Source organism: Neofelis nebulosa, chromosome 5, assembly GCF_028018385.1.
Source record: "Neofelis nebulosa isolate mNeoNeb1 chromosome 5, mNeoNeb1.pri, whole genome shotgun sequence".
Lineage (NCBI taxonomy): Eukaryota > Metazoa > Chordata > Mammalia > Carnivora > Felidae > Neofelis > Neofelis nebulosa.
The window spans coordinates 88,335,799-88,361,363 of record NC_080786.1 but is presented as its reverse complement, the minus strand read 5'-3'; the positions used below and the strand labels follow the sequence as shown (position 1 = coordinate 88,361,363).

Below are 25,565 nucleotides of genomic sequence, written 5' to 3'. Positions count from 1 at the left end.
TCATGACCATAAAAATACCAGATGTGAACACAAAAGGCAAAAAGACCAATATGATTTGTTACAGTGGTGGAATTATGACTAGAATAAGATATTCTTTAGCTTCTGAGAAATGTGGAATGAGAAATACTTTATAAAAATATTATAAAACCCTGGGACTGTGCTATTTTGAGTAACACTTGAAAAAAACTGGTCTGGCAACATGCTTACAACAAAAAGACTTAATAGTAAACTTTTATACTTGTAAACTTAATAGTAAGCATCCAGTAAATAATGTTAAATTAAGATAACGAGGTAAGAAATGTAACAGAAATATTGTACAAATAATAAAAGCTATTACCTAGAAAAATAAAAACATGCAAATTGCAATTTTAAAATACATTTTTATCAAGCAAGTGAGCCCCAACTAAAAAAAGCACATAATTTAACCTGCAAAACACAACATGTACAAGTATTATACAACAGACCTCTTTAAAGCCAATGCAGTTTACAGTAGAAGAACAATATGTAGAGTCTGCAAGAATGCTGCTCTGGTGTTAGGGTGACTTGTACGCCCTGACAAAGAAAAGAGACCTAAATCTTTTCAGTGATTCCTAGTTTTTACATCAAAACCGTATTTTCACATTACCTTACCCTTGCTAATGGTCCAGATTCTTCAACACACTGTTCTTCTGGGACTGCCACTGGTTTACTTTGCTCAGTTGCAAAAGGCTGGTCAGCTCCATTTTTATAGTGGTTTGATAAAGGTATCTTTGGTTCTAACCACTCGATTGTCGTTCCTGATGAAGTAAGAGAAAACTTTCGCTGAAACTTGCTCATAATCTGGAAAGTTCAGCAGATGTGGATTTTATTAAATGATTTTGTTTTGAGCCCACAAGACTAAAAGCAATTCAAGCTGTTAAGACACTCTGCAAAACGGCCACTTGTATCTCATTAGCATGAGCACCATGATTGGGTATTTTACCACAGAGCAGCTTGCAACTTGAAATCAGATACCTTTTAAAAGAATCAACCCTGAATACGACTGAACAACTTCTTGGGCAAATCCGGAAACCATAATGTATTCCCACCTTTCATAGTTGATTTGTTACCCTTTCTGTAAAAATACGTAACTGCACTAGGATTTAAGGAGTCACAATTACAGGAGGAGCCTGGAAGCATGCAACAGTAAAATTTTCTTCATTTTGGGACTGAATCTTATTCTCAGTAGCAATTTTCTAACCATTCAAGATAACCACCTTGAGCTAATATAACTGCAAATATATGTCCATTCCTCTTTTTTTCAATCATAATAAAAAAGGTCCATATACTTTTAAACTGAAAGGCTCTTCTACTGAATAAATAATAGGTGACCTAGTGAAAGACAGTGGTCACATTTAGAGACCTGTCATCTTCTCAATTAATGACTCAAATGTCTCTTATTACCCTCAACTAGTATAACAAAGTGGATTCTATGCCTAATCAATAATGGAAAATGTTCCATTTGATTTCAGAGGCTGATCTAGGTTTCACAGAAGCTTGATTATTAGAGTCCTACGGTAAGGGATGCTCAGACTACCACAGCAGAAATTACAAAAGTGAGGGAATTTACTTGAAATGCCAGACTTCAGTACAGGGATAAATTATGAAGTACCCACTAGGCTACTAGAGCATCCTGCCTTGCCACTCAGTTGTCTCATTTGGCACTGGGGGTGGGTATTCATGATTGGGGGAATGCCCTGGGTAAGTTCAAGGGGCCAGTTTAAAAATCCCAAAGAAATGAAAACGTTTTGCCCCTATGTTAAAATGTTTATTCTTTTTAAAAAATGTTTATTTATTTATTTTAAGAGAGAGAGACAGACAGAGAGGGAGTGCGAGCAGGGGAGGAGCAGAGAGAGGGAGAGAATCCTAAGCAGGCTCCACTCAGTGCAGAACCTGATGCGGGGCTTGAACCCACGAACCGAGAGATCATGACCTGAGCTGAAATCAAGAGTTTGACACTTAACGGACTGAGCCACCCAGGCACCCCTGAAAGGTTTATTCTAAATATCAATATCTAGATGTCATTACTTATAAAGATAAAATGCACACAAACACTAAATATAAGAGATCTGTTTTAAGAGACTGCTCAACCAGAGGTGCCTGGGTGGCTGAGTCAGTTAAGTGTCTGACATTGGCTCAGGTCATGATCCCATGGTTCATGAGTTTGAGCCCTGATACATTGGGCTCCGTGCTGAGAGTGCACAGCCTGCTTGGGATTCTCTGTCTCCCCCTCTCTCTGCCCCTCCCCCATGCTCTCTCTCTCTCTGTCCCTCTCTCTCAAAATAAAAAAAAATTAAAACAATATATATTAAAGGGGCGCCTGGGTGGCTGAGTCAGTTAAGTGTCTGACTTCAGCTCAGGTCATGATCTCATGGTTCATGGGTTTGAGCCCGGCATCAGGATCTGTGCTGAGCTTAGAGCCTGAAGCCTGCTAAAGATTCTGTGTCTCCCTCTCTCTCTTCCCCTACCCCACTCATGCTCTGTCTCTGTCTCAAAAACAAATAAACATAAAAAAAATTTTTTAATAAAAAATATATATATTAAAGATTAAAAAAAAATAACAGATTGCTCAACTGATTGGAAACCACAATACTCTTTATCAAACCAATCATCCGGTCTCAGGACCCCCCCCCAAATCAATGATCCTTATGGGACTAAACACTAATTTAAACTTAGATTTGATTTCTTGTGTTATCTCAAAATTTGAGTGAAAAGGTAATTCAGTTTTTCTTTCCACGGTTATATTTTTATTCTCAAGTGACTAAAGAATACATTTCTGGGGCGCCTGGGTGGCGCAGTCGGTTAAGCGTCCGACTTCAGCCAGGTCACGATCTCGCGGTCCGTGAGTTCGAGCCCCGCGTCAGGCTCTGGGCTGATGGCTGGGAACCTGGAGCCTGTTTCCGATTCTGTGTCTCCCTCTCTCTCTGCCCCTCCCCCATTCATGCTCTGTCTCTCTCTGTCCCAAAAATAAATAAAAAACGTTGAAAAAAAAATTAAAAAAAAAAAAAGAATAAATTTCTACAGACCTAATTTGAAAAACATGACCATTTACGGTAAGAAATACCAATACTCGTTAATCAATTCCACCACATATCCACAAATCCATGCTCCAAAACATAGTAATGAGAACAACTTTTAAATATTTCTGTAAAGTTTAGTCTGTTTCATTTGTTAATTAAAAATGCAAATTTAGGGGCGCCTGGGAGGCTCAGTCAGTTGAGCATCCCAACTCTCGATTTCAGCTCAGGTCATGTTCTTACGGTTCATGGGTTCAAGCCCTGCAGCTGGCTCTGTGCTGTGTCAGCATACAGCCTGCTTGGAATTCTCTCACCCTCTCTCTCTGCCCGTTCCCCACTCACTCTCTCTGTCTCTCAAAATAAATAAACTTAAAAAAAATGCAAATTTATATTGTACATGTTTCACTAATCATGAAGCAATCATTTAAAAATATAATTATGTATTAAACTACACAAATGAAATTTCTAAGAATTAAAAAAATTATATAGTACTTAATTAATCAAGGATTAAGCATCTAGTATCTAGCAGTGTGTTACTTGATGTGCTTTGCAAAAATTACATACCATCAATTGGAAATAAACTTTCATTTCCCTAACAAATTATTATTACCAACACTAGAATTAAACCAAATTTCATAGCTCAAGGTAACTCATCCCATGTTCAACACAGAACAGTTAAGTAAACCAAAGATCTATCCCTTCAAAAGAACATAATGCAGCCAATAAAAATTATATTTACCAAAAGCATAACATAAATTGGAAAATATACTTGATAGTAAGTGAAAAGTATAAGATAAAAATATATTTTTTCTAATAAAAATGGGGTAAAACAAAAACTAAGAAGGAAAGAAAACTTGGTGGGGTATGCACTAATATTAACAGTGGCAGTTTCTGGTTGGTGGGATAATGCAGGATTTGTTTCTTTTTTCAATTGTATAATAGTTCCTAAAATTTTTTACAGTGAGTGTGTGTTGCTCTACTATAGGAGAAAATTTTCACTGGACTTCTTACAATTCTTCCAAGGCCCCAGTGCATGTTCACAACTCACAACTTAGGTATCTTATCTCTTTGGAACACCCTCCAGTCTCTCCCCACCTCCCCTAAGCTAATTGTTTTTTTAGCTTTTCTAGGCATTTCCCAGACCTTTTTCTGTCAGAAGTATTGGTCCATTTATATATTCTCCCCAAGCATCTTGTTTCTATTATAAGCAACACTTTCCATATTACAGTTAAGTATTTACATGTTCATCCCCAAGTGAACTATGAGTTCCTTAAGGGAAACAAACATAGCTTACTGGCCTATATAATACTGCCCTGACCTATACCTACAATTGACATTAAACATAGTTTGTTAGCTTGAAATATTGATTTAGGTGGGCATACATTTGAGAACGGAAGCTGTATTATACCCACATCAAGATCTGACTATGGTAAACTTTTTCCTGGGCAGAGACTCATTATCTTTCTAAAATATCTTTCTTTCACAAAGGGGTTAATTGGGTAAGAGAACAATAAATTGTGAACCACTAAGTTACTACTATTTATTAAAACAGTGTGATGCAGATGGAGGAGTTGGGGAGATGTTATTAAAAGGGTACAAACTTGCAACTAGAAGATGAATAAATTCTGGAGATATAATACACACCATAGTGATTATAGTCAAAATACAGTATTACATACTTCAAAGTTGCTAAGTGACAAGATCCTAAATGTTCTCACCACAAAAAAGTATTAATTATGTGATATGATTGAGGTGTAGGCTTCAGTGGTAATCATGCTGCAATATGTATATGTATAAAATCAACATGCTGTGTACTTTAAACCTACACAATGTTATATGCCAATTATATCTCAATAAAGAAAAATGTGATTTTATTCATCTCATTTAATAGAAAACCTCATTTTTTGTCCTCCCACACAGTAACATTATTTTCCCCTGTAGATTAATTTCAACAAATAAGTGCTCTCAAATGCTAGATGTACACCTTCTTTTCAAACTAAAAAGTAACTGATAGACTTTAATATCTACATCTCAATATGGATATAATGAACTGTGGACTAAACAAAAAGTTAAGAAATGGTCCCAATATTTCTACTAAGGTCAACTGGATGAATAATGATGCCACCAATATTAACAGAAATATAGGAGATGTGGGTTTTGAGTTCAATTTTCAACATGTGGAGCTGAGGTCTCCAAAGGGATATTCAACTATACTAAACATTAGGCCTAAAATCAATTTAGATATGAAAAAGGATACAATAAGAAGACTTTCTTTAACATTAAGGTGATAAGTAAAAACCAAGAGGCTCCTTGGGCACCTGGGTGGCTCAGTTACACGCCTGGTTACACGTCTGACTCAGTCTCAGCTCAGGTCATGATCTCACATTTCATGAGGTCACAGCGCGGAGCCTGCTTGGGATTCTCTCTCTCCCTCTCTTGCTGCTCTTCCCCACTTGCTCTCAAAATAAATAAATAAACTTAAAAAAATAAATAAATAAAAATAAAAATAAAAACCAAGAGGCTCCCTGGTTTCCTTTCTTTCTTTTTTTAGTTAAGACTTTTTAGGAATTAGAACAAATGCAATCTTTCCATGTGTAAGCCCTTAATGTGAAGCCCTACTTTTGATCTACAGCTTACCTGAAGACAGTGAGCCCTTCTGATGTGATGCGTGCTGTAACTGCAGAATATGAAAGCAGTCGTTTAAGCAGTTCATAGTCGCCATGGAAGTAGCTTTGAGCATTAAGAGATCCTGGTCCAAGGAACTAAGATGGCCAGAAGCAGGAAGGCATTCAATTCGCCTAATTAAGTCCCTTTGTTGTCCTTCAGCATGAGACATCATCTAAGGGAAACAATAGTTCTGTGTGTCCCACTCATGATTTCTGTGTATCACATATACATACAGTTTCCATTTTAATTACCATATTCAGTTTCTGAGCCACTTTTGGCATATATTAGGCTTAGAAATCTATTTCAAATTTGGCTATTCTCAATTAGTGAGCACTTAATAGTGCAACTGTGCAAAAGATGAGGACCTTTGGCAGCCACACTTTTTCTTTGGAAGCAACAAAGCTCAAAAGCCTTGACAAACCTTTTATTAACAGTATACATTTGTACAAGCCATCAAAAAAATATTCTGGATCATCTTCAATAGCATCATTAAATACATCATTACAAAGTAAAATTAGTTCCCAGTCTGGGCTCTTAAGCTCTTTCTTCTCAGCACCTCTAGTTAGGCTCAATCTGAACATACTTTGAAAACATGATGGTTTCCCTGCTTCCTTTTCTCTTAATCTAACTTTCTGGTCCCGTTAGCCTGACTGTGGAGCAAGTGCTGTATATACATATACTTTTCAGGTTAAAAGAGTTTAATACACTCTGCTTTGATCAAGAGCTCTGTACACTTTTCCTAACAGACCTAATAGAATAACAATTCTTGATAAACAACCCAATATTTTTAAATGAAAACTGAATTTATTATGCTTAATTACTTTATTGAATGTACTATGCTTAATTACTTGTGAGCAGAAGTCTCTCAGATTGCCTATCTTTTGGACACTATCTTAATTCACATTGAAATGTGGAGAGACTCAGCTTTCAGAGGCTCTGTTTCAGATGATTTTTTTTTATTTATTCATTTTGGTGGGGTGGGGGGAGAGGAAGGGAGGGAATGAGTAGGGGAGGGGCAGAGAGAAGAGGAGAGACAGAATCCCAAGCAAGCTCTGCGCCATCAGTGTAAAGCCCGATATGGGGCTTGAACTCACAAACCATGAGATCATGACTTGAGTTGAGATCAAGAGTCAGATGCTTAACCAACTGAGCCACCCAAGCGCCCCCCAGATGACTTTTAATACAGTTCATCAGAGGGCTAGTTAAAGAGAGATGCAAATATCCTACCAAAGAAATCCAGTGTGCCATACATGAAATAGCCCCTGAAAACATATGTCACAGTAATGGCTCAAACATTCATTCTTATCGGAAAAAAAGGGTTTTAAGTGAAAACTGTGGATATGAAGATATCCAAATGTACACATTTATACATGCATATATATGTGTGCTTTGTGTATGTTTTGTATATAAATTTTAGGACTAACTTCCAGTAATCCAAACTTATGAATAAGTGCAACCACTATGGCCAATGTTTGGCAATATTTACAAGAGTTAAATATACAGAGTTAGGGGTACCTGGGTGGCTCAGCTGGTTAAGTGTCTGACTCTTGATTTCGGCTCAGGTCATAATCTCATGGTTTGTGAGATCGAGCCCCACATGGGCTCTGTACTGACAGCGTGGAGAATGCTTGGGATTCTCTCTTGCCTTCTCTCTCTCAGAACAAATAAACTTAAAAAAATAGAGAGTTAAATAATTATAACTTATGATCAAACAATTATACTCATATATGTAACCAACCAATATACAGATATGTATATATATGTTCAGCCCCACCACCCAACCTTGAGGGAGGGGAGGGGCTGGAGGATGAATTAATCACCAACAGCCAATGATTCAGTTGATCATGCCTACCTAATGAAGCCTCCATAAAAAACCCAAATGGAGGAAGCTCAGAGAGCTTCTGGTTGGTGAACACTTGGAGGTACTAGGAGGGTGGAGCTTCCATGCCATTTCCCCCATATCTGGCCCTACACATCTCTTATATCTGTCTGTTCCGGAGTTATTTATAGTGTTGAAATTGAATTAAATTCCAGAACACACAGCTGGTGTCCACAAAGATTAGAGAATTGCTTGGTGGGGCAGTGGGGGGCAGGGAACTCCATACATTCGGTGACCAGAGTACGTAAGTGTAGAGTGTTATTGTATAGCATGGGAGAAACACGGGAATGTTTTTTCTTTACAGAATGACTATTAGAAACTATAGATATTCACACATGGAGATATGTGGTAGACATTTCCTAAAAATTAAATAAAATAAACCTGTTACTTCAAGAAAAGCCAACAGTATTTACTGCCAATTTTAAAATCTGAGATTTAAAATGAAAAGAATTTTGGAAAACCTTTATCTGTTACCAGAAGCTTGGCAACTTCCCAATATTGAAAGCCTTTTCTAATGAGATCAGTGAGGATGCTAATGAATAGGAATTTTTGATACTGTATGATAAGACAGATTAACATTTGCAAGACCTGCATAACTCTGTAAGACAGTATTTTCCAAATGACTAATGCATGATGTACAAAATCATACAGAGATTAAAGATACATTCAAAGTGCAAGACAATCCGATAGATTTTCATGTAACAGAATATGAAAAGTTCAAGGATATATATTTGATTCCACACTGCATCGAACATATAAGGAACTGCTACTGTCAAGTTTTCATGCAGAACCAAAGAATAGCCATAATTACCTTAAAAGGCTATTAAAATATTCCTCTACTTTCCAAATCGCTTGTGTGAGGCTATTCACTACACAGATATCTAAAAGCTCTACTAAATTTAAGTCAGGAATATTTAGAACCTAACAACTATATCTTTTACTAACTAGAATTATTTGGTACTCAATTTGAAAGGGGGAAATAGTGAGGCAAGGCAACATCAAGGATTTAACTATTCTATTATCGTGTATGTTTGGAATTGTCTACATATATCTTTTTTTTTTTTAAGTCACTTGTTTGGCCATATAGTCTTCACAATAGACTTAAAAACCATTTTGATCATGTTACATCAAAGGAGTCTATACTTCTACTTGAGAAATGAAAGATAGACTGCAAAATAAGAGTGTACCCAGGAAATGGTAAAGAAACACAGGACATCACCTATATAACCAGGGAATCTTTATGACTAAAAATTGTCTCACCATAGTAGACAGAAAACATTTGAGTGCCCCAGAAAACACAAACAGGATTCAATTTCTTTCGTGATAAAACCAAGCAAGTTAGATTATTGTGTGCATTTTTACTTGGACTTCAATTCATACTTACTTCTCTGACTTCCACAAGGTGGTCTGGAGGTAAGTGAGCTCTTTTGTTCACTGATTGTAGTTTGGAATGTCCAACATTAAAAAAAGAAATGGCATTTTGACTTGGTCTCCTCTGGGATATAGGAGAATTACCACTAGATGCAAGTGAGAAGCTCCGTGATTTCAGAGGAGGATTATTCTATTAAACAAAACAAAACCATTCATTTTCAAAAACTTTAGGCTAACCCTCACCTATTATATATCTATATCTATATCTATATCTATATCTATATCTATATCTATATCTATATCTATATCTACACTTTAGGCTTACACATGAATAGTTTTAAAAGTTAAATTAACCAGAATTGACTATAAGAACATTTCTGAAAACGATAAAATTTAAGACACCCAAAGTTTAAACATCTGACACATCCAAAAGTAAACTTATAATTTACTTAGAAAATTAATTCCAGGTTTGTACTGTCAAGAATATTTTTTCATATTTTACAAATATAGAGCAAGAAACTTCTAATTTCAGATTTGTAAACACACTGATTGAAGCAAAATGTACTCAGCAATATTCAATATAATACATTTTCTAATATAGCATGCAACTGTCTTTGGAATAAGCTAGTACTTTCTGATCACTGCCAATGATTGGAATCTTGTAGTAGGAGTAAAGCTCTTGTGATGAATTTCCTGAAGACTGGGCAGTAGGCCTAAATCAGAAACAACTTTTTAAAATTTGTTTATGGGAAAAAAAAAAAAACCTGGGGAAAAAAATCTTTTTTAAGTCAAGCTATTACCCAGGTATGGAATCCTTTAACTATGCTGCCTAGATGTTACTTTTTAGAGATCTCTAACCTCGGATTTCAAGTACTGAGACCATCCTATCCATCTTAAAAAATAAAAAATATTCCAAAGAAGATATACAAATGATCAATAAACACATGGAAAGATGTTCAACATTACTAGTCATTAGGGAAATGAAATCAAAACCATAGTGAGATTCTACTTCACATATACCAAGATGCCTATTACAAACAAAAAAAGAAGGGGGGTGGCAATAACAAGTATTGGTGAGGATGTGGAAAAACTGAAACCTTCATACATTGCTGGTGAGAATGTGAAATGGTTCAGTCACTCTGAAAAAGTTTGGTGGCTCCTCAAAAAGTTAAACAGAGTACCACCACATGACCCAGTAATTCCACTGCTAAATATACATCTCACTGAAATCACGAGTTCTCACAAAAACCTATACACAAATGTTATTCATAATGACCACAAAATGGAAACAACCCAAATGCCCACCAGCTGATGAATGGATAAACATCCTGTGGTGTATTCATAAATGGAATATTTGGCCATAAAAATGAATAAAATATGATACATGCAATAACATGAATGAACCTTGAAAACATTACATGTACATAAAAGACCAAAGAACAAATAGAACTGGGGATGCCTGGGTGTCTCAGTTGGTTGAGCATCCAACTCTTGATTTGGACTCAGGTCATGATCTTATGGTTGTGAGAGATCAAGCCCCACATCGAGCTCTGTGCTAAGCATGGAGCCTGCTTGGGAGTCTCTCTCCCTCTCTTTCTGCCTCTACCCCACTTGTGCTCTTTTTCTAAGTAAATAAACATTAAAAAAAAAAAAAAAAGTAAAACTGAACATACAATAAAATTTGCTTTCTTTTTTTAAAATTTTTTTTTTTAAATATTTTTTTTTCAACGTTTTTTATTTATTTTTGGGACAGAGAGAGACAGAGCATGAACGGGGGAGGGGCAGAGAGAGAGGGAGACACAGAATCGGAAACAGGCTCCAGGCTCCGAGCCATCAGCCCAGAGCCTGACGCGGGGCTCGAACTCATGGACCGCGAGATCGTGACCTGGCTGAAGTCGGACGCTTAACCGACTGCGCCACCCAGGCGCCCCTCTTTTTTTAAAATTTTTAAAAACTTTTAAAATGTATTTATTTTTGAGAGACAGAGAAAACAATTGGGGGAGGGGCAGAGGGAGAGAGAGAATCCCAAGCAGATACCCCACTGTCAGCCTGGAGCTCAACATGGGACTCAAACTCACGAACCATGAGATCATGAGCTGAGCTGAAACCAAGAGGTGGCTGCTTAACCACCTGAGCCACCTGAGTGCCCAATAAAATTTGCTTTCTAACTCTAAAAAAAACTAAGCAAAATATAAGAAGCCAGACACAAAAAACCACATATTGTATGATTCTGTTTGTATAAAAGGCCCAGAATGGACAAATCCATAGAAACAGAAAATAGTGTTTGCCAGGGGCTTGGAAAGGGGAGAATAGGGAGTGACTGCTCATGGATATGAGTTTTTGGAGGGTGATGGGAACTAGATAGTTGCGATGGTTGTATAATCTTGTGAATATATTAAGACCAATGGAACTGCACACATTAAAGGGCAAACTATAGGGGTGCCTGGGTGGCTCAGTCAGTTAAGCATCTGACTTTGGCTCAGGTCATGATCTCATGGTTCCTGAGTTCGAGCCCCACATTGGGCTCTATGCTGTCAGCACAGAGCCTGCCTCAGATTCTGTGTCTCCTTCTCTCTCCGCTTCTCCCCCACTCACACGTGCATGCTGTCTCTCTCTCTCAACATAAATAAACATTAAAAAAAATTCAAAGGGTAAATTTTATGGTATGTGAATAGTCCCACAATTTAAAGACATAAAAAAATACAATAGAATATTCTTTTCCCCATTTTTATGCATTAATATCGTATATGAAATCCACATACCTTTCCAATAGCTTCAGTGTGATGTTGTGTACATATCTGAAGTCTGCTAACCCAATGTTGTCGCTCTTTAGCATCTGTGGCTGATAAAAAGAAACTAAAAGTTATTCACTTTTGTATTTATTTTTGGAATAATTGTCTACAGCATGAAGAACAGATCATTTAAAATCAGGGATTGGTCTTACTCTCCCTAGAGCAAACATAGCAGTGAGGGAAGAAAAAGGCCCAAGCATCAACTTTGGTAGGTAACACAGTAGCTGGATGTGATGTGGATATTTCAGAAGGAGAATAAATTACATGCAACTAGACATGGATATGAGATTTGGCATGTCTTAAGTTTCTCATAAAAATATGCTCTGATTTAAAAAAAAATAACTTTTATTAAGCATCTGATATGTACTAGATATTTTTGTATCTTTTGCAGCATGCTCAGTTAGGATTACCATTGTATTTTATGTGTATTAATTAAATAAAAAACACAAATTAAATTTATGTAAACAAAAGTTATATTTTTAAAATAAATATGAACATTTTAATAAATCCCAACTTTTGTGTATTAGTTGCTAAAAACCTAAAGAGGGTATGCAAACTAAATCAAGAAAGGGGTTAAATATAAATCCATGGAAGACATAAAAAAATATCATTTAGAGGGGTGCCTGGGTGGCTCAGTCGGTTATGCATCTGACTTCAGCTCAGGTCATGATCTCATGGTTTGTGAGTGAGTTCGAGCCCCATATTGGGCTCTGCAGTGACAGTGCAGAGCCTGTTTGGAATCCTCTCTCTCCCTCTCTCTCTCTGCCCCTGTTGTGCTCATGCTCTCTCTCTGTCAAAATAAATAAATAAACTTAAAAAAATACACCATTTAGAGAAGCCTATGTTTTTAGATTTTTCAGTAATCAGGGTTTTACGTACACAAATATTTTACAGGAGCCAATCGTAAACACACTTGTTCATTGTGCCACTTGAAAAAAGTTATTTATTGAGGGAGGGGAGGGTGGGGGATGGGTATTGAGGAGGGCACCTTTTGGGATGAGCACTGGGTGTTGTATAGAAACCAATTTGACAATAAATTTCATATATTGGGGGAAAAAAAAAGAAAAAAGTTATTTATTAAAAAAGATTTCACAAATTCTTGTAGCAATTCTAAGATTTCGGATATTATACCTACATCATTGATGAGAGTGGTTTCTGTTTCCAAAACCCAAATGAAAGCAGGGAAGTACATCAACTTCTCAAGGGAAGAAGAAAATCACGCTATTAACTCTCATATCTCGATCATACCTCTGAGTTTATACTGTTCCCCGCTGGCAGCATTTACAGTGAAAGTGTGAGAGTCCTCATCACTAGGTGATATTACAGCTCCTGCAAGCTGCAAAGTACCTCTGGGTTTTTGATTTCTAGACTGTTCATTCACAAAGTACTCCAATAACCCAGCTTCATTGTTTAAAACAAAAAACCTGTAATGAAAAAAAAAAAGTCATAATTTTTAAAAATTCTCCTTGTCAAACTAAAGCAAAATAAGTTTCAATCACTACGCTTTGGAGTTTTTGCTATTAAAAAAATAAAATTCAAAAGCAGTTCAAGAAGCACTTGGAAGCACTTGGTTGAATTTCCTAGCAATAAGCTTACTGAAAAATTGAATGAGTTTAATAAATGATATAAAATTGGGGCACCTGGGTGGCTCAATAGGGTTAAACATCCGACTTTGGCTCTGGTCATGATCTCAGGATTCATGGGTTCAAGCCCCACATTGGGCTCTGTGCTGACAGTTAGGTGCCTGGAGCCTGTTTCAGATTCCATGTCTCCCTCTCTTTCTGCCCTCCCCCTTGCACTCTCCCTCTCTCTAAAATAAACATTAAAAAAATTTTAATAATAAAATGAATGAATGAATGAATGAATGAATGGTATAAAACCTTCAACGGAGGGAGAGGCATTTAATAGGGAAGAGGCATACCAGATTATGCAAAAGGAAACAAAAGATAGAGTACCCTTTCAGAGGAAGATTTCACTCCAGAATTCATTAATGGGGAAGGTACACTGCCCAAAGACAAATGGTAGTGAGAAGTTTTATTTAAAATTCACTGGAGAGGCACTTGGGTGGCTCAGCTGGTTAAGCATCTGACTTTGGCTCAGATCATGATCTCACAGTTTGTGAGTTCAAGTCCCGAATTCGGCTCTCTGCTGTCAACGCGGAGCCTGCTTCGAATCCTCTGTCTCCCTCTCCCTCTGCCTCTTTCTCTCAAAAATAAAGAAACATTTAAAAAAAAGAATTCACTGCAAACAAATCAAAATATGAACTCTGAGGATAACTAAAGGCTGGGTAAGAAAATGAATCTGATTTAAGATTTAATCAGTGAAATACACAATGAGAATAATGTCAGGGTAGAAAGATTTTGTGAGTGTATCATGAAATAGGTCACTACTTAAGACTACTTATCCTGTTTAAAAATGTAAAAGCTGCAACTGGAGATGCAGAAGCATAAGGAACTTGAAACTAAATGATGAAATACTGATACACTTTGGAAAAGAATTTGATGTTCTGATTTGGTTCCAGATTAACTACTTTAGGAAATATATTAATTCAGATTCCAATTTAAGTAATACAATAGTTTTTTTTTTAATCTAAAAAGTTTTAATTAAAAAAATTAATGTTTGTGTTCAGAGCAGTTTGACATTCTACCGGTTACTGTATTCCATTAACACTAGACAATTTGATCTAGTTCAAGGTCCTAGAAGATACTGTCTTAAGCAACAGGCAACCATATCAACCATATCAAACTGGGAGAAAATGAATCAGCCTTCTATTCAAGGAAAGAAAAACTGCTCAGAAGCAAGCAAAAGTTGAAAGTGGTTGCCTGAGATGGGAGATGGAAAAGCAAAGAGCTATTGTTTCTCTTGTTCATCTTTTAGCATGCTTCTAATTTTTAAAATTATGTTCATGGGGCACCTGGGTGACTCAGTTGGTTAAGTGTCCGACTTCGGTTCAGGTCATGATCTCATGGTTAGTGAGTTTGAACCCTGCGTTGGGCTCTGCACTGACAGTTTAGAGCCTGAAGCCTGCTTCAGATTCTGTGTCTCCCTCTCTTTCTCTGCCCCTCCCCTGCCTGTGTGCTCACTCACTGGCACTCTCTCTCTCTCTAAAATAAACAAACCTTAAAACTAAACTAAAATAATGTTCACGTATTTTGATTTTAAAAATTAGTTTTTTTGAGAGCTTTTACGTTTCCATTTCTTTAATTACTAGAAGAATTAAACACTTTTTCATGTGTTTATGGACCATCCAGTTCTATTTAGTGAACTGCTCATCACACTTTGCCCATTTTTAATAGGGTTATCTTTATTTTCCAAAATATTTGAAGAAATTATTTGAATTAACACAAGATAGTCACTGACATTATCTTCAATTTCTAAAACATAAGCATAAAACATAAAATGCACATATGAATCTGCTATTTTCTGAATGTGTCCCCTCAAACTTCTATGTTGAAATCTTAACCCCTAAGGTAACAGTATTAAGAAACAGAGCCTTAAGAAGCCTCATGAATGAGATTAGTGCCCTTATAAGAGACCCAAGAGCTCTTCCTTGACTCTTTTTCAGCCATCTGAGAATACAGGAAGTCTATGATAGGAAAAGGGTCCTCACCCAACAATGCTGGCACTCTGATCTTGAACTTCCAACCTCCAGAACTATGAGAAATGTTTATAACTCACCCTGTATATAAGTCATTCTGTAGTATTTTGTTATAGCAACACTAATGCACTAAGAAATGAATCTACCTCAAAAAATTTCATCAAATAAACAGGAGTGGGGTAGTATGTAAGCAATCTCTTCAAATTGTATGGAATTTGCATTATATTTCAATAAAGCTGTTAAAAAGAACAAACAAAAATGAAAGGAAGGAAGGAAGGAAAAAGAAATCTCTTCACTGTTCTAAACAGTTAAGTACAATTCATTTCAAATAACCAAGGAAAATACTGGTCTCTTCTCTCAAAAGCAGTCAAAGCAAATTCAGAGTAGAATGTTTGGAAATCTCAAGTTTGCTGTGAACAATTTATCTCAAAAGCACTACCACAAATTTACAATATGGGAGGCACCCACCTAGATACACAGAAAATAATGGTGAGGAGGGACTGGTGAAATGATAGAAATAGCCAATAACTGAACAGCATGGTAATTATAGTCAATAATACTATATTGCATACTTGAAAGTTGCTGAGAGTAGATCTTAAAAGTTCTCATCACACACAAAAAAGTTTTGTAACAATGCATGGTGACAAGGTTAGCTAGACTTATTGTGGTGATCATTTCACAATATATACAGATATATCAAATCATTGTTGTACACCTGAAACTAATATAATGTTACATGTCAATTATAACTCAATAAAAAAAATGAGGGACACCTGGGTGGCTCAGTCGGTTAAATGCACAACTCTTGACTTTGAGGTCACAATGTCACGGTTCATGAAATCAAGCCCCACATCAGACTCTACACTGACAGCATGGAGCCTACTCGGGATTCTCTCTCTCCTTCTCTACCCCTTCCCTGCTTGTTCTCTCTCAAAATAAGTAAATAAGCTTAAAAAAAGATAGTTAAATAAGCCAATAACTGACCATTTTTTATTTTACTTTATTTTTTTTTTTGAGAGATTAAGGGAGAAAATGCAAGTGGGGGAGGGGCAGAGAGAGAGGGAAAAAGAGAATCTTAAGCAGCCTCCACACCCAATGAGGGACTTGATCTCACAACCATGAGATCATGACCTGAGCCAAAATCAAAAGTTGGATGCTTAAATGACTGACCTACCCACTACCCCTGATCTTTTTCATACCAAGATGATGCTATTGGCCCACTGGCATAATAGAGCAATTTGGGCTATCTTTCATCATACATAGTTTAATCTAAATGCTCCTCCTTTATCCCTTCTATGGGGAGAAATTTTACAAGATGTTTAGTTTGGAGATAGAGAGGCAATCTACATAGTGAGAAAATTTAACAAACCTATATTTCCCAGAAGGTAATTGACTCTCGATGGAGGCATTCTGAGCAAGTTGGCCTAACCAATAAACTAAACCAATAAGAAAAATGTAGAAACAAAGTTTAAATGTAACAAGGAAACAAGATTTAGCATGAACCCTGACATGCAGAAAAATTCAACTAAGTTGTTAAAAGAAAATACTGTTAAAATTGGCAAATAATTGTTTACTTTTTTGCAGTAAAAATTGTCAATTTGGGGAAATGACTTATCTTTGAAATAACCAACAACGTAAAATGAAGTATCATCAAAATACAACTTTAATCTAAAAATATTCTGACTTGGAAGTCTATCTTATAACGACAAAAATAAACTTTAGAGAAATTTTTGTAAGGAAAGGCAGCCATGTGCAACAAGCGGCCAATGGATCTTTTTGGTGGGCCTTTATGCAATGATAAACACCTGTCACTTCTTCCCATGGTCTCAAGTTGCCACTGACCTGAAATGCCATCTTGAAAATATACTAACTTTGATATATTTGTGTATGTTTTGGAGCTTTCTTACTCTGTTCCACTTCTGAGAGTTTCTCAGTATTATTCAATATTACAAGAATGAGTTGTTGATGGGGTGCATGGGTGGCTCAGTTAGTTAAGTGTCCAATTTCAGCTCAGGTCATGATCCTGCAGTCCGTGAGTTTAAGCCCCACATCGGGCTCTGAGATAACAGCTCAGAGCCTGGAGCCTGCTTCAGATTCTATGTCTCCCTCTCTCTCTGCCCCGCCCCTGCTTGCGCTGTCTCCCTCTCTCTCTTTCTCTCTCTCAAAAATAAATAAACATTAAAAAAAAAAAATAAACAAGAATGACAGTTGTTGGATGTTTGGGGAGAAAGTTAACCTATCTTGCTTTTAAGAAAGAGAACAAAGAATAGTGCTAAAAGCAAAGTCACATAACAATTTTAAAAATTAATAATCCATGTCGTTTGAATGTATAAGCCTTCAAACAATTTTTAAAAACCTGAAATGAAAAATATAACATGAAAAAATTACCTTGACTTTGCTTTTTTTTTCTTAATAAAAGATGGAAACCTTGGAGAAGTGCCCTTCTCACTTCAGTAGGGATGATTCCCTTCTAAGTTTTCGTACTCAGCTTTGGCCTGTTTTATGATCTCCAACTTCCTACATGTCACTCTTATTTGGATTACCTAATGTCACTTCCAAATAAACATAGCCCAAACTGCCATCTCTGTTAAACAATCACATTTTCACTCAGTGCTTCCATTCTTTAAAATGTCTGAAAATCATTCTTTCATAAATTATATACCATTTTCAAGTTGTTTAAGATAGGAAAGTTAAGTTCAGCTCCTGTTAGGGGCACCTGGGTGGTTCAATTGGTTGAGCGTCAGACTTTGACTCAAGCCATGATCTTGCGGTTTGTGAGTTCAAGTCCCACATTGAGCTCTGTGCTGACAGTTCAGAGCCTAGAGCCTGTTTCAGGTCTGTGTCTCCCTCTCTCTCTGCCCCTTGCACTCGTGCTCCATCTCTCTCTCAAAAATAAATAAACATTAAAAAATTAAAAAAAAAAAAATCAAGTCCTGTTATTCTATCACAGCCAAAAGTAGAAGCCTCAAAATGGCATGTGAATTAGAAGCAACATGATAATAATGTAAAAACATAGACTTTGGAGTCAGAAGTATTTGGGTTCAAATTCCAGTATTACAATTTTTAAAAAGTTAAAAACCACAGTGAGATACCACTTCACACCTATTATGGTGGCCATTACTAAGAAAAAAGAAAAAGAAAATAACAAGTGTTGGTGAGGATGTGGAGAAATGAGAACATTTGTGCACAACCAGTAGGAATGTAAAACGGTGCAGCAGCTATGGAAAATGGCACGGAAATTCCCCAAAAATTTAAATATAAAATTACCATATGATCCAGTAATTCCACTTCTGGGTATATATACAATAGACATGAAAGATGAGACTTGAACAAATATTTGTACAGCAATACTCATAACAGCATTACTCACAATAGCTAAAAGGTACAAGCAACCCACATGTCCATTGACAGATGAATAGATAAAGTATGGTACATATATTCAGTAGAATATTATTCAGCCTTAGAAAGGAAGGAAATTCTAATACATGTTACAACATGGATAAACCTTGAAGACATTATACTCAGTGAAATAAGCCAGGCACAATATTTGTTCCTCTGTATGATTTCACTTTTATGAGGTAGGTATGTAGTCAAAGCACAGAGAAAGAAATTAGAATGGTGGTTGCCAAGGGCTTGGGGGAGAGAGAAATGGGGAATTATTGTTTAGTGGGTACAGTTTCACTTTCAGAAGATGCAAAAAGTTCTACAGATAGATAATGGTTATGAATGCACAACAATGCATGCATTTAGTGCCACTGAACTGAACATTTATACAAAGTTAAAATGATAAATTTTATTTTGTGTATATTTTCCCACAATAAAAAAAATAATAATAAAAGTTTAATGCCCTGCTTCGCAACTACCAATTCTACAAAGTATGTAAGATAGCTGGTTTTCCTTCTCACAGACTACCTGTATGACCTTGGGCTGGCTATTTAAACTCTCCAAGGTCCCAGAGAAGTTTGAGGATCCTGCACAAAACAGACAACTAAACACAAATTTGTTTGCTGCCTCCAAACCATCCTAAAAGCCTAATCACCACAGGTATTTTAAAAAGCCCAAGGCAGGGGAACAAGTAATTATAACCCTAATATAATAGTAACTTTTGTCTCTTCAATGAGGTGTTGGCGAAACTGGACAACTACACGCAAACGAATGAAACTAGACCACTTTCTTACACCATATAAAATATAAATTCAGGGCACCTGGGTGGCTCAGTTGGTTGAGCCGCTCACTCTTGATTTCAGCTCAGGTCGTGATCTCACTGTTTGTGGGTTCAAGCCCCACATCAGGCTCCTGCTGACAGCACGAAGCCTGCTTCGGTTTCTCTCTCTCCCTCTCTCTCTCACAAAATAAATAAATAAACTTAAAAAAAAAAAAACAACTCAAAATGGATTAAAGACTTAACTATAAGAACTGCAATCATAACACTTCCAGAAAAAAACAGGCAGTAGGCTCTTTGACACTGGTCTTAGCAATATTATTTTGGATCTGTCTCTTCAGACAAGGACAACAAAAGCAAAAATAAACAACTGGGACTACATCAAACTAAAAATCTTTTATTTTTATTTACTTGTTAAGTTTTTTAAATGTACATCCAAATTAGTTAGCATATAGTACAACAATGATTTCAGAAGTAGATTCCTTAATGCCCCTTACCCATTTAGCCCATCCCTCCTCCCACACCCCCTCCAGTAATCCTCTGTTTGTTCTCCATATTTATGAGTCTCTTATGCTTTGTCCCCTTCGTTGTTTTTATATTATTTTTGTTTCCCTTCCCTTATGTTCATCTGTTTTGTCTCTTCCTCTTCTTTTTTTTTTCTAAATTTTTTTTTAATTTTTAATTTTTAATTTTTTTTTTAAAGATTTTTTTAATGTTTATTTATTTCTGAGACAGAGAGAGACAGAGCATGGGTGGGGGAGGGGCAGAGAGAGAGGGAGACACAGAATCCCAAGTGGGCTCCAGGCTCCGAGCTGCCAGCACATAGCCCAATATGGGGCTCGAACTCACAAACCGTGAGATCATGACCTGAGCCAAAGTCAGTCGCTCAACCGACTGAGCCACCCAGGTGCCCCTTAAATTTTTTTTTTTTAACGTTTATTTATTTTTGAGACAGAGCATGAACAGGGGAGGGGCAGAGAGAGAGGGAGACACAGAATCCGAAACAGGCTCCAGGCTCTGAGCTGTCAGCACAGAGCCCGACACGGGGCTCGAACCCACGGACTGCGAGATCATGACCTGAGCCGAAGTCGGACGCTTAACCGACCAAGCCACCCAGGCGCCCCTGTTTTGTCTCTTAAAGTCCTCATATGAGTGAAGTCATATGATATTTGTCTTTCTCTGACTGACTGATTTCACTTAGCATAATACCTTCCAGTTCCATCCACGTCATTGCAAATGGCAAGATTTCATTCTTTTTCATTGCCAAGTAATACTCCATTGTATATACATACCACATCTTCTTTATCCATTCATCCATCGATGAACATTTGGGCTCTTTCCATACTTTGGCTATTGTTGATAATGCTGCTATAAACATTGGGGTGCATGTGTCCCTTCAAAACAGCATGCCTATATCCCTTGGATAAATACCTAGTAGTGCAATTGCTGGGTCATAGGGTAGTTCTATTCTTAGTTTTTTGAGGAACCTCCATACTGTTTTCCAGAGTGGCTGCACCAGCTTGCATTCCCATTTTTTTTTTTTAATTTTTAACATTTATTTATTTTTGAGAGAGAGATAGAGAGACAGAAAGCAACTGGGAGAGGGGCACAGAGAGGTGGAGACAGATCTAAGGCAGGCTCCAGGCTCTGAGCTGTTAGCACAGAGCCTGACGTGGGGCTCGAACTCACAAGCAGTGAGATCATGACCGAGCCAAAGTTGGACACCCAACCAACTGAGCCACCCAGGCACCCCTAAACTAAAATCTTTTGCATAATGAAGAAACCCATCAACAAAGTGAAAAGGCAACCTACTGAATGGGAGAAGATATTTGCAAATGATATATCCAATAAGGGTAACATCCAAATATATAAAGAACTCATAAAATTCAATATCAAAAAAACAAACAATCCAGTTAAAATATGGGCAGAGGACTTGAATAGAAATTTCTCCAAAAAAGACATACAGATGGTCAACAGGCATATGAAAAGATGCTCAATATCACTCAGGGAAATGCAAATCAAAACTACAATGAGATATCATCTCTACCTGTTAGAATGCCTACAATCAAAAACACAAGAAATAACAAGTGCTGGCAAATATACAGAGAAAAAGGAACCCTCACTCATGCACTGTTGGTGGGAATGCAAACTGGTGCAACCACTGTGGAAAATAGTACGGAGGTTCCTCAAAAAATTAAAAATAGAACTGCCCTATGATCCAGCAACTGCACTACTGGGTATTTACCCAAAGAATAAAAAAACACTAATTCCAAGGGATACGTGCCCCACTATGTTTACAGCAGCATTATTTACTGTAGCCAAGATATAGAAGCAGCCCAAGTATCCATCGACTAATGAATGGATAAAGAAGATGCGACATACATACATACATACATACATACATACATACGTGTGTGTGTGTGTACTATCTGTGTATTATTTGGCCACACAAAAAGAATGAAATCTTTCCATTAGCAACAATATGGGTGAAGCTAGAGAGTATTATGGTAAGTGAAAAAAGTGAGTCAGATAAGGACAAATACCATATTATGATTTCACTCATGTGGAATTTAAGAAACAAAACAAAGGAACAAAGAGGAAAAAAGAGACAAACCAAGAAAAAGACTCTTAACTATAGAGAACAAACTAATGATTGGGGGGGGTGGGGAGGGCATGGGTGGAGGGATGGGTAAAATAGGAAAAAAATAAAAATAAATAAAAATAAAAACAGAACTACCATATGATACAACAATTCCACTTCTAGGAATTTATCTGAAAAAAATGAAAACACTAATTTGAAAAAACACATGTACCCTATGTGCATTACAGCATTATTTACAATAGCCAAGATATGGAAGGAACCTAAATGTGTATTGATAAGATGAATGGGTGAAAAAAATATGGTACAGGTATAGATACACACAAACACACATACACAATGATATATTACTCAGCCATAAAAGAGAATGAAACGTTGCCACTGTTGACAACATGGATGAGCTTAGAGGACATTACACTAAGTGATATAAGTCAGACAGAAAGACAAAAATACCGTATGATTTCACTTATATCTGGAATCTAAAAAACAAAACCAACACACAAAACAGAAACAGATTCACTGATATAGAAACGAACTGATGGTTGTTAGATGAGGTGGGGTAAATAATATAGGTAAACAGGATTAAGAGGTACAATCTTCCAGTTATACAGTAAGACAAAAGGATGTAATGTACATCATAAGAAATGCAGTCTAATACTTTAACAACTTGGTATGGTGACAGATGGCAACCAGGCTTACTAATGTGACCATTTTGTAATACATATAAATATCAACTCACTATGTTTTAGTACACCTGAAACTAATAAAATACCCTATATTGTATTTCTATGTCTATAATTCTTCAATAAAAAAAATAATATTAACTTTTGAGATATTTGGAGCCTGCCATCTGGACAGATGTCAATTCCTCTCACCCTCTAAAAAGCAGAATTCATTGGACTTTTACATAACTATAAATCCTTCTCTAGAAGGTTTCCCATCCATGTTTGTACTGAAGTAATTTCAGAATATAAAATTATGAGCCCCACCTCTGGTCTCTTGGGAGAGGGATATAACACAGAAAAATCACTTACCTGTACTGCCACCCAGTGACAAGGTTGGTGTACTTCATTAAGTAGCCATATACATTTTCCATGTGATCACTGTTGCAAAAAAATCAGAATGGACCAGAGTCAGTGAAAATTAGAAGAAATATCAGGAAGTTAACTGAACAATTTAAAAAATGGCTGTAGACACATATGTGTTCTACAAATGCTTCAAACTTTCTTCAGAAGTCAAATTTATAGGGCTGCCTGGTTGGCTCAGTCAGTACAGCATGCAACTATTGATCACAGGGTTGTGAGTTCAAGCCTCACATTGGGCATGGAGTCTACTTAAAAAAAATAAGAAGTAAAATTTATAGGTTAACAAATAGAGGTATTTAATCTCCCAAATTTGATATCCATAGGCCTTTATTTTACCAGATTTCTTCAGAACAAGTATAATCCCTCATAAGTTATTATAGATCATAATATTTCAAATATAAAATCATTATATAAATATAAAATTATATAAATATAAAACAAATATACCATAAATATAAATATTTTATATATAACAATTAAATACTAAAGAAATAAAATAGTTTTATGATTCTAGAATAAACCAAAAAGGGTCTCTAAATTAAACAATGCCTCTTCACTCTGGTGGGACACACAAGAGACCAATCTGTTCTGTCTCTGATTCCTTGGGCTTCCAAAACATAGGTCCTGTTTTTGGTGAGAGTGACCCCTCACTCCTGCTCCACCTCAGGTATGAGGCAAAACACTATCAGTTTTGCCACTGGAAAGATTTTATTTGGGACTTGTGTCATTAGCCTTATTACAACTGAGTTTCTTCACTTCCTGCCCCCTTTTTTTCCACTTTATTACATGTATGTTCTGGTATAGTGATACATAGAAAATCCAAGACCTCATTGATACTTCTTTTCCAATATATTAAGGTTCCTCATACATATGAAAACATATTAAAGTTAGGCCTACACAGACTATTTGTTGGTAATGGGCTTGATTTGTTTTGTAGTTTATATCAGAATTCCTTTTAAACTCACCTACTGTAAAGTTTTAAATTTACGCTATAAAATGCAATGGATATTCATCATTTATTTTCTTTACTATCCCTAAATCACAGAGCATATTTGGTAAAATTTCAGCTAACCGGCATAAAGGAAACTGACAATGTGAGGCAAATGGCAACCTTTCAAACATGGATGTTAAAGGCAAAAGCAAGGGAGAAATCAAAACAGATTTAGATTGATCTCAATGACAAATAAAAAGGGCTAAGATAAAGACTCTCTCAGGAAAACAAAATAACCAAATTGATTATAAGATTTAGCAGCTATTACTGGGCAGTGAGTAGGAGATGCCTCACGAATAAACTCAATGTTGAGTGTCTTTCCAGTCTCATTTCCTCAAAGTGCTTGAAAATAAAGATCAAATCTGAAAATAAAGATGTGATCCCATGACTGAGTATATGTTTTTTGTTCTAAGGCTTTTTCATTCTAAGGCTAGCAAACAACATTGTTGATTAATATTAAGTCAAACTACTCGAGTCCTTTGGATTTTATAAGGTCACACTAATCTCAAGAAGACAAAGGTTGTCAACTTCTCAAATGCTAACCCAAAGTTCTGTTACATATTATGTCATGTTAAAATTGACAGTCCCAGTTGAATTCCCATTTAAACACTTTCTAAAGCCTACATCTAGAAGAAAGGATTCTTCTCTGGAAACCCAGCCCTTTGGGTTTTTGCTGGAGTTCCTCTAGTTGCAGCCCAGGTCACATCAAAGCTATCTCTTTCAGCTCCACTGGTACTTAGAAAAGCAGGAAGATATTTTTCTTGTATGGCTCCCACATCTTTCCCAAGCTTCAGGCTTAAATAGTTCTTTGGGGTCACTGGAATCCCAGTGCCCCTGGACTCTGCCCAAAAATAACTTCCCAAAGAGTTCCTCCTCTGTTTTATGTATTTAACACACAGCTCAGCTTCCCTCAACTGTTCTTGCCCTCAAAATTTATTCCTTCACTTATATATGGACTCTAAAAATCAGGGTGCCTGGATGGCTTAGCTGGCTAAGCGTCCAACTTCAGCTCAGGTCATGATCTCACATCTTGTGCGTTCAAGCCCCACCTCGGGCTCTGCCCCTCCCCGACTCATGCTCTGTCTCTCTCAAAAATAAATAAACATTAAAAAAAAAAATTAAAAAATAGGGATGCCTGGGTGGCTCAGGTTAAGCGTCCGACTTCAGCTCAGGTCATGATTATCTCGGTTTGGGGGCTCAAGCCCTGCATCGGGCTCTGTGCTAACAGCTGAGAGCCTGGAGCCTGCTTCAGATTCTGTGTCTCCCTCCCTCTGCCCCTTACCCGCTCACACTCTCTCAAAAGTAGATAAACGTTACAAAAAATTTTTAAATAAAAAATAAATAAAATTTACAAAATTAAAAAATTAAATTAAAAATAAACAAAAA

At 36.6% G+C, this 25,565-nt stretch overlaps 1 protein-coding gene across 2 annotated transcripts in view; it reads right to left on the bottom strand.

Annotated features, from left to right (window-relative positions):
* The window catches only part of OSBPL11 (oxysterol binding protein like 11), an 88,374-nt gene that overhangs the window by 41,862 nt on the left and 20,947 nt on the right, over window positions 1–25,565 (bottom strand). For both annotated transcript variants that reach the window (XM_058731076.1, XM_058731075.1), the window contains exons 2-7: window positions 23,138–23,206; window positions 12,993–13,168; window positions 11,715–11,794; window positions 8,966–9,142; window positions 5,673–5,874; window positions 631–776 (exon numbers count right to left, since the gene is read on the bottom strand). In XM_058731076.1, coding sequence (XP_058587059.1) covers window positions 631–776; window positions 5,673–5,874; window positions 8,966–9,142; window positions 11,715–11,794; window positions 12,993–13,168; window positions 23,138–23,206 — 850 coding nt within the window. The remainder of the gene's footprint in view (window positions 1–630; window positions 777–5,672; window positions 5,875–8,965; window positions 9,143–11,714; window positions 11,795–12,992; window positions 13,169–23,137; window positions 23,207–25,565) is intronic.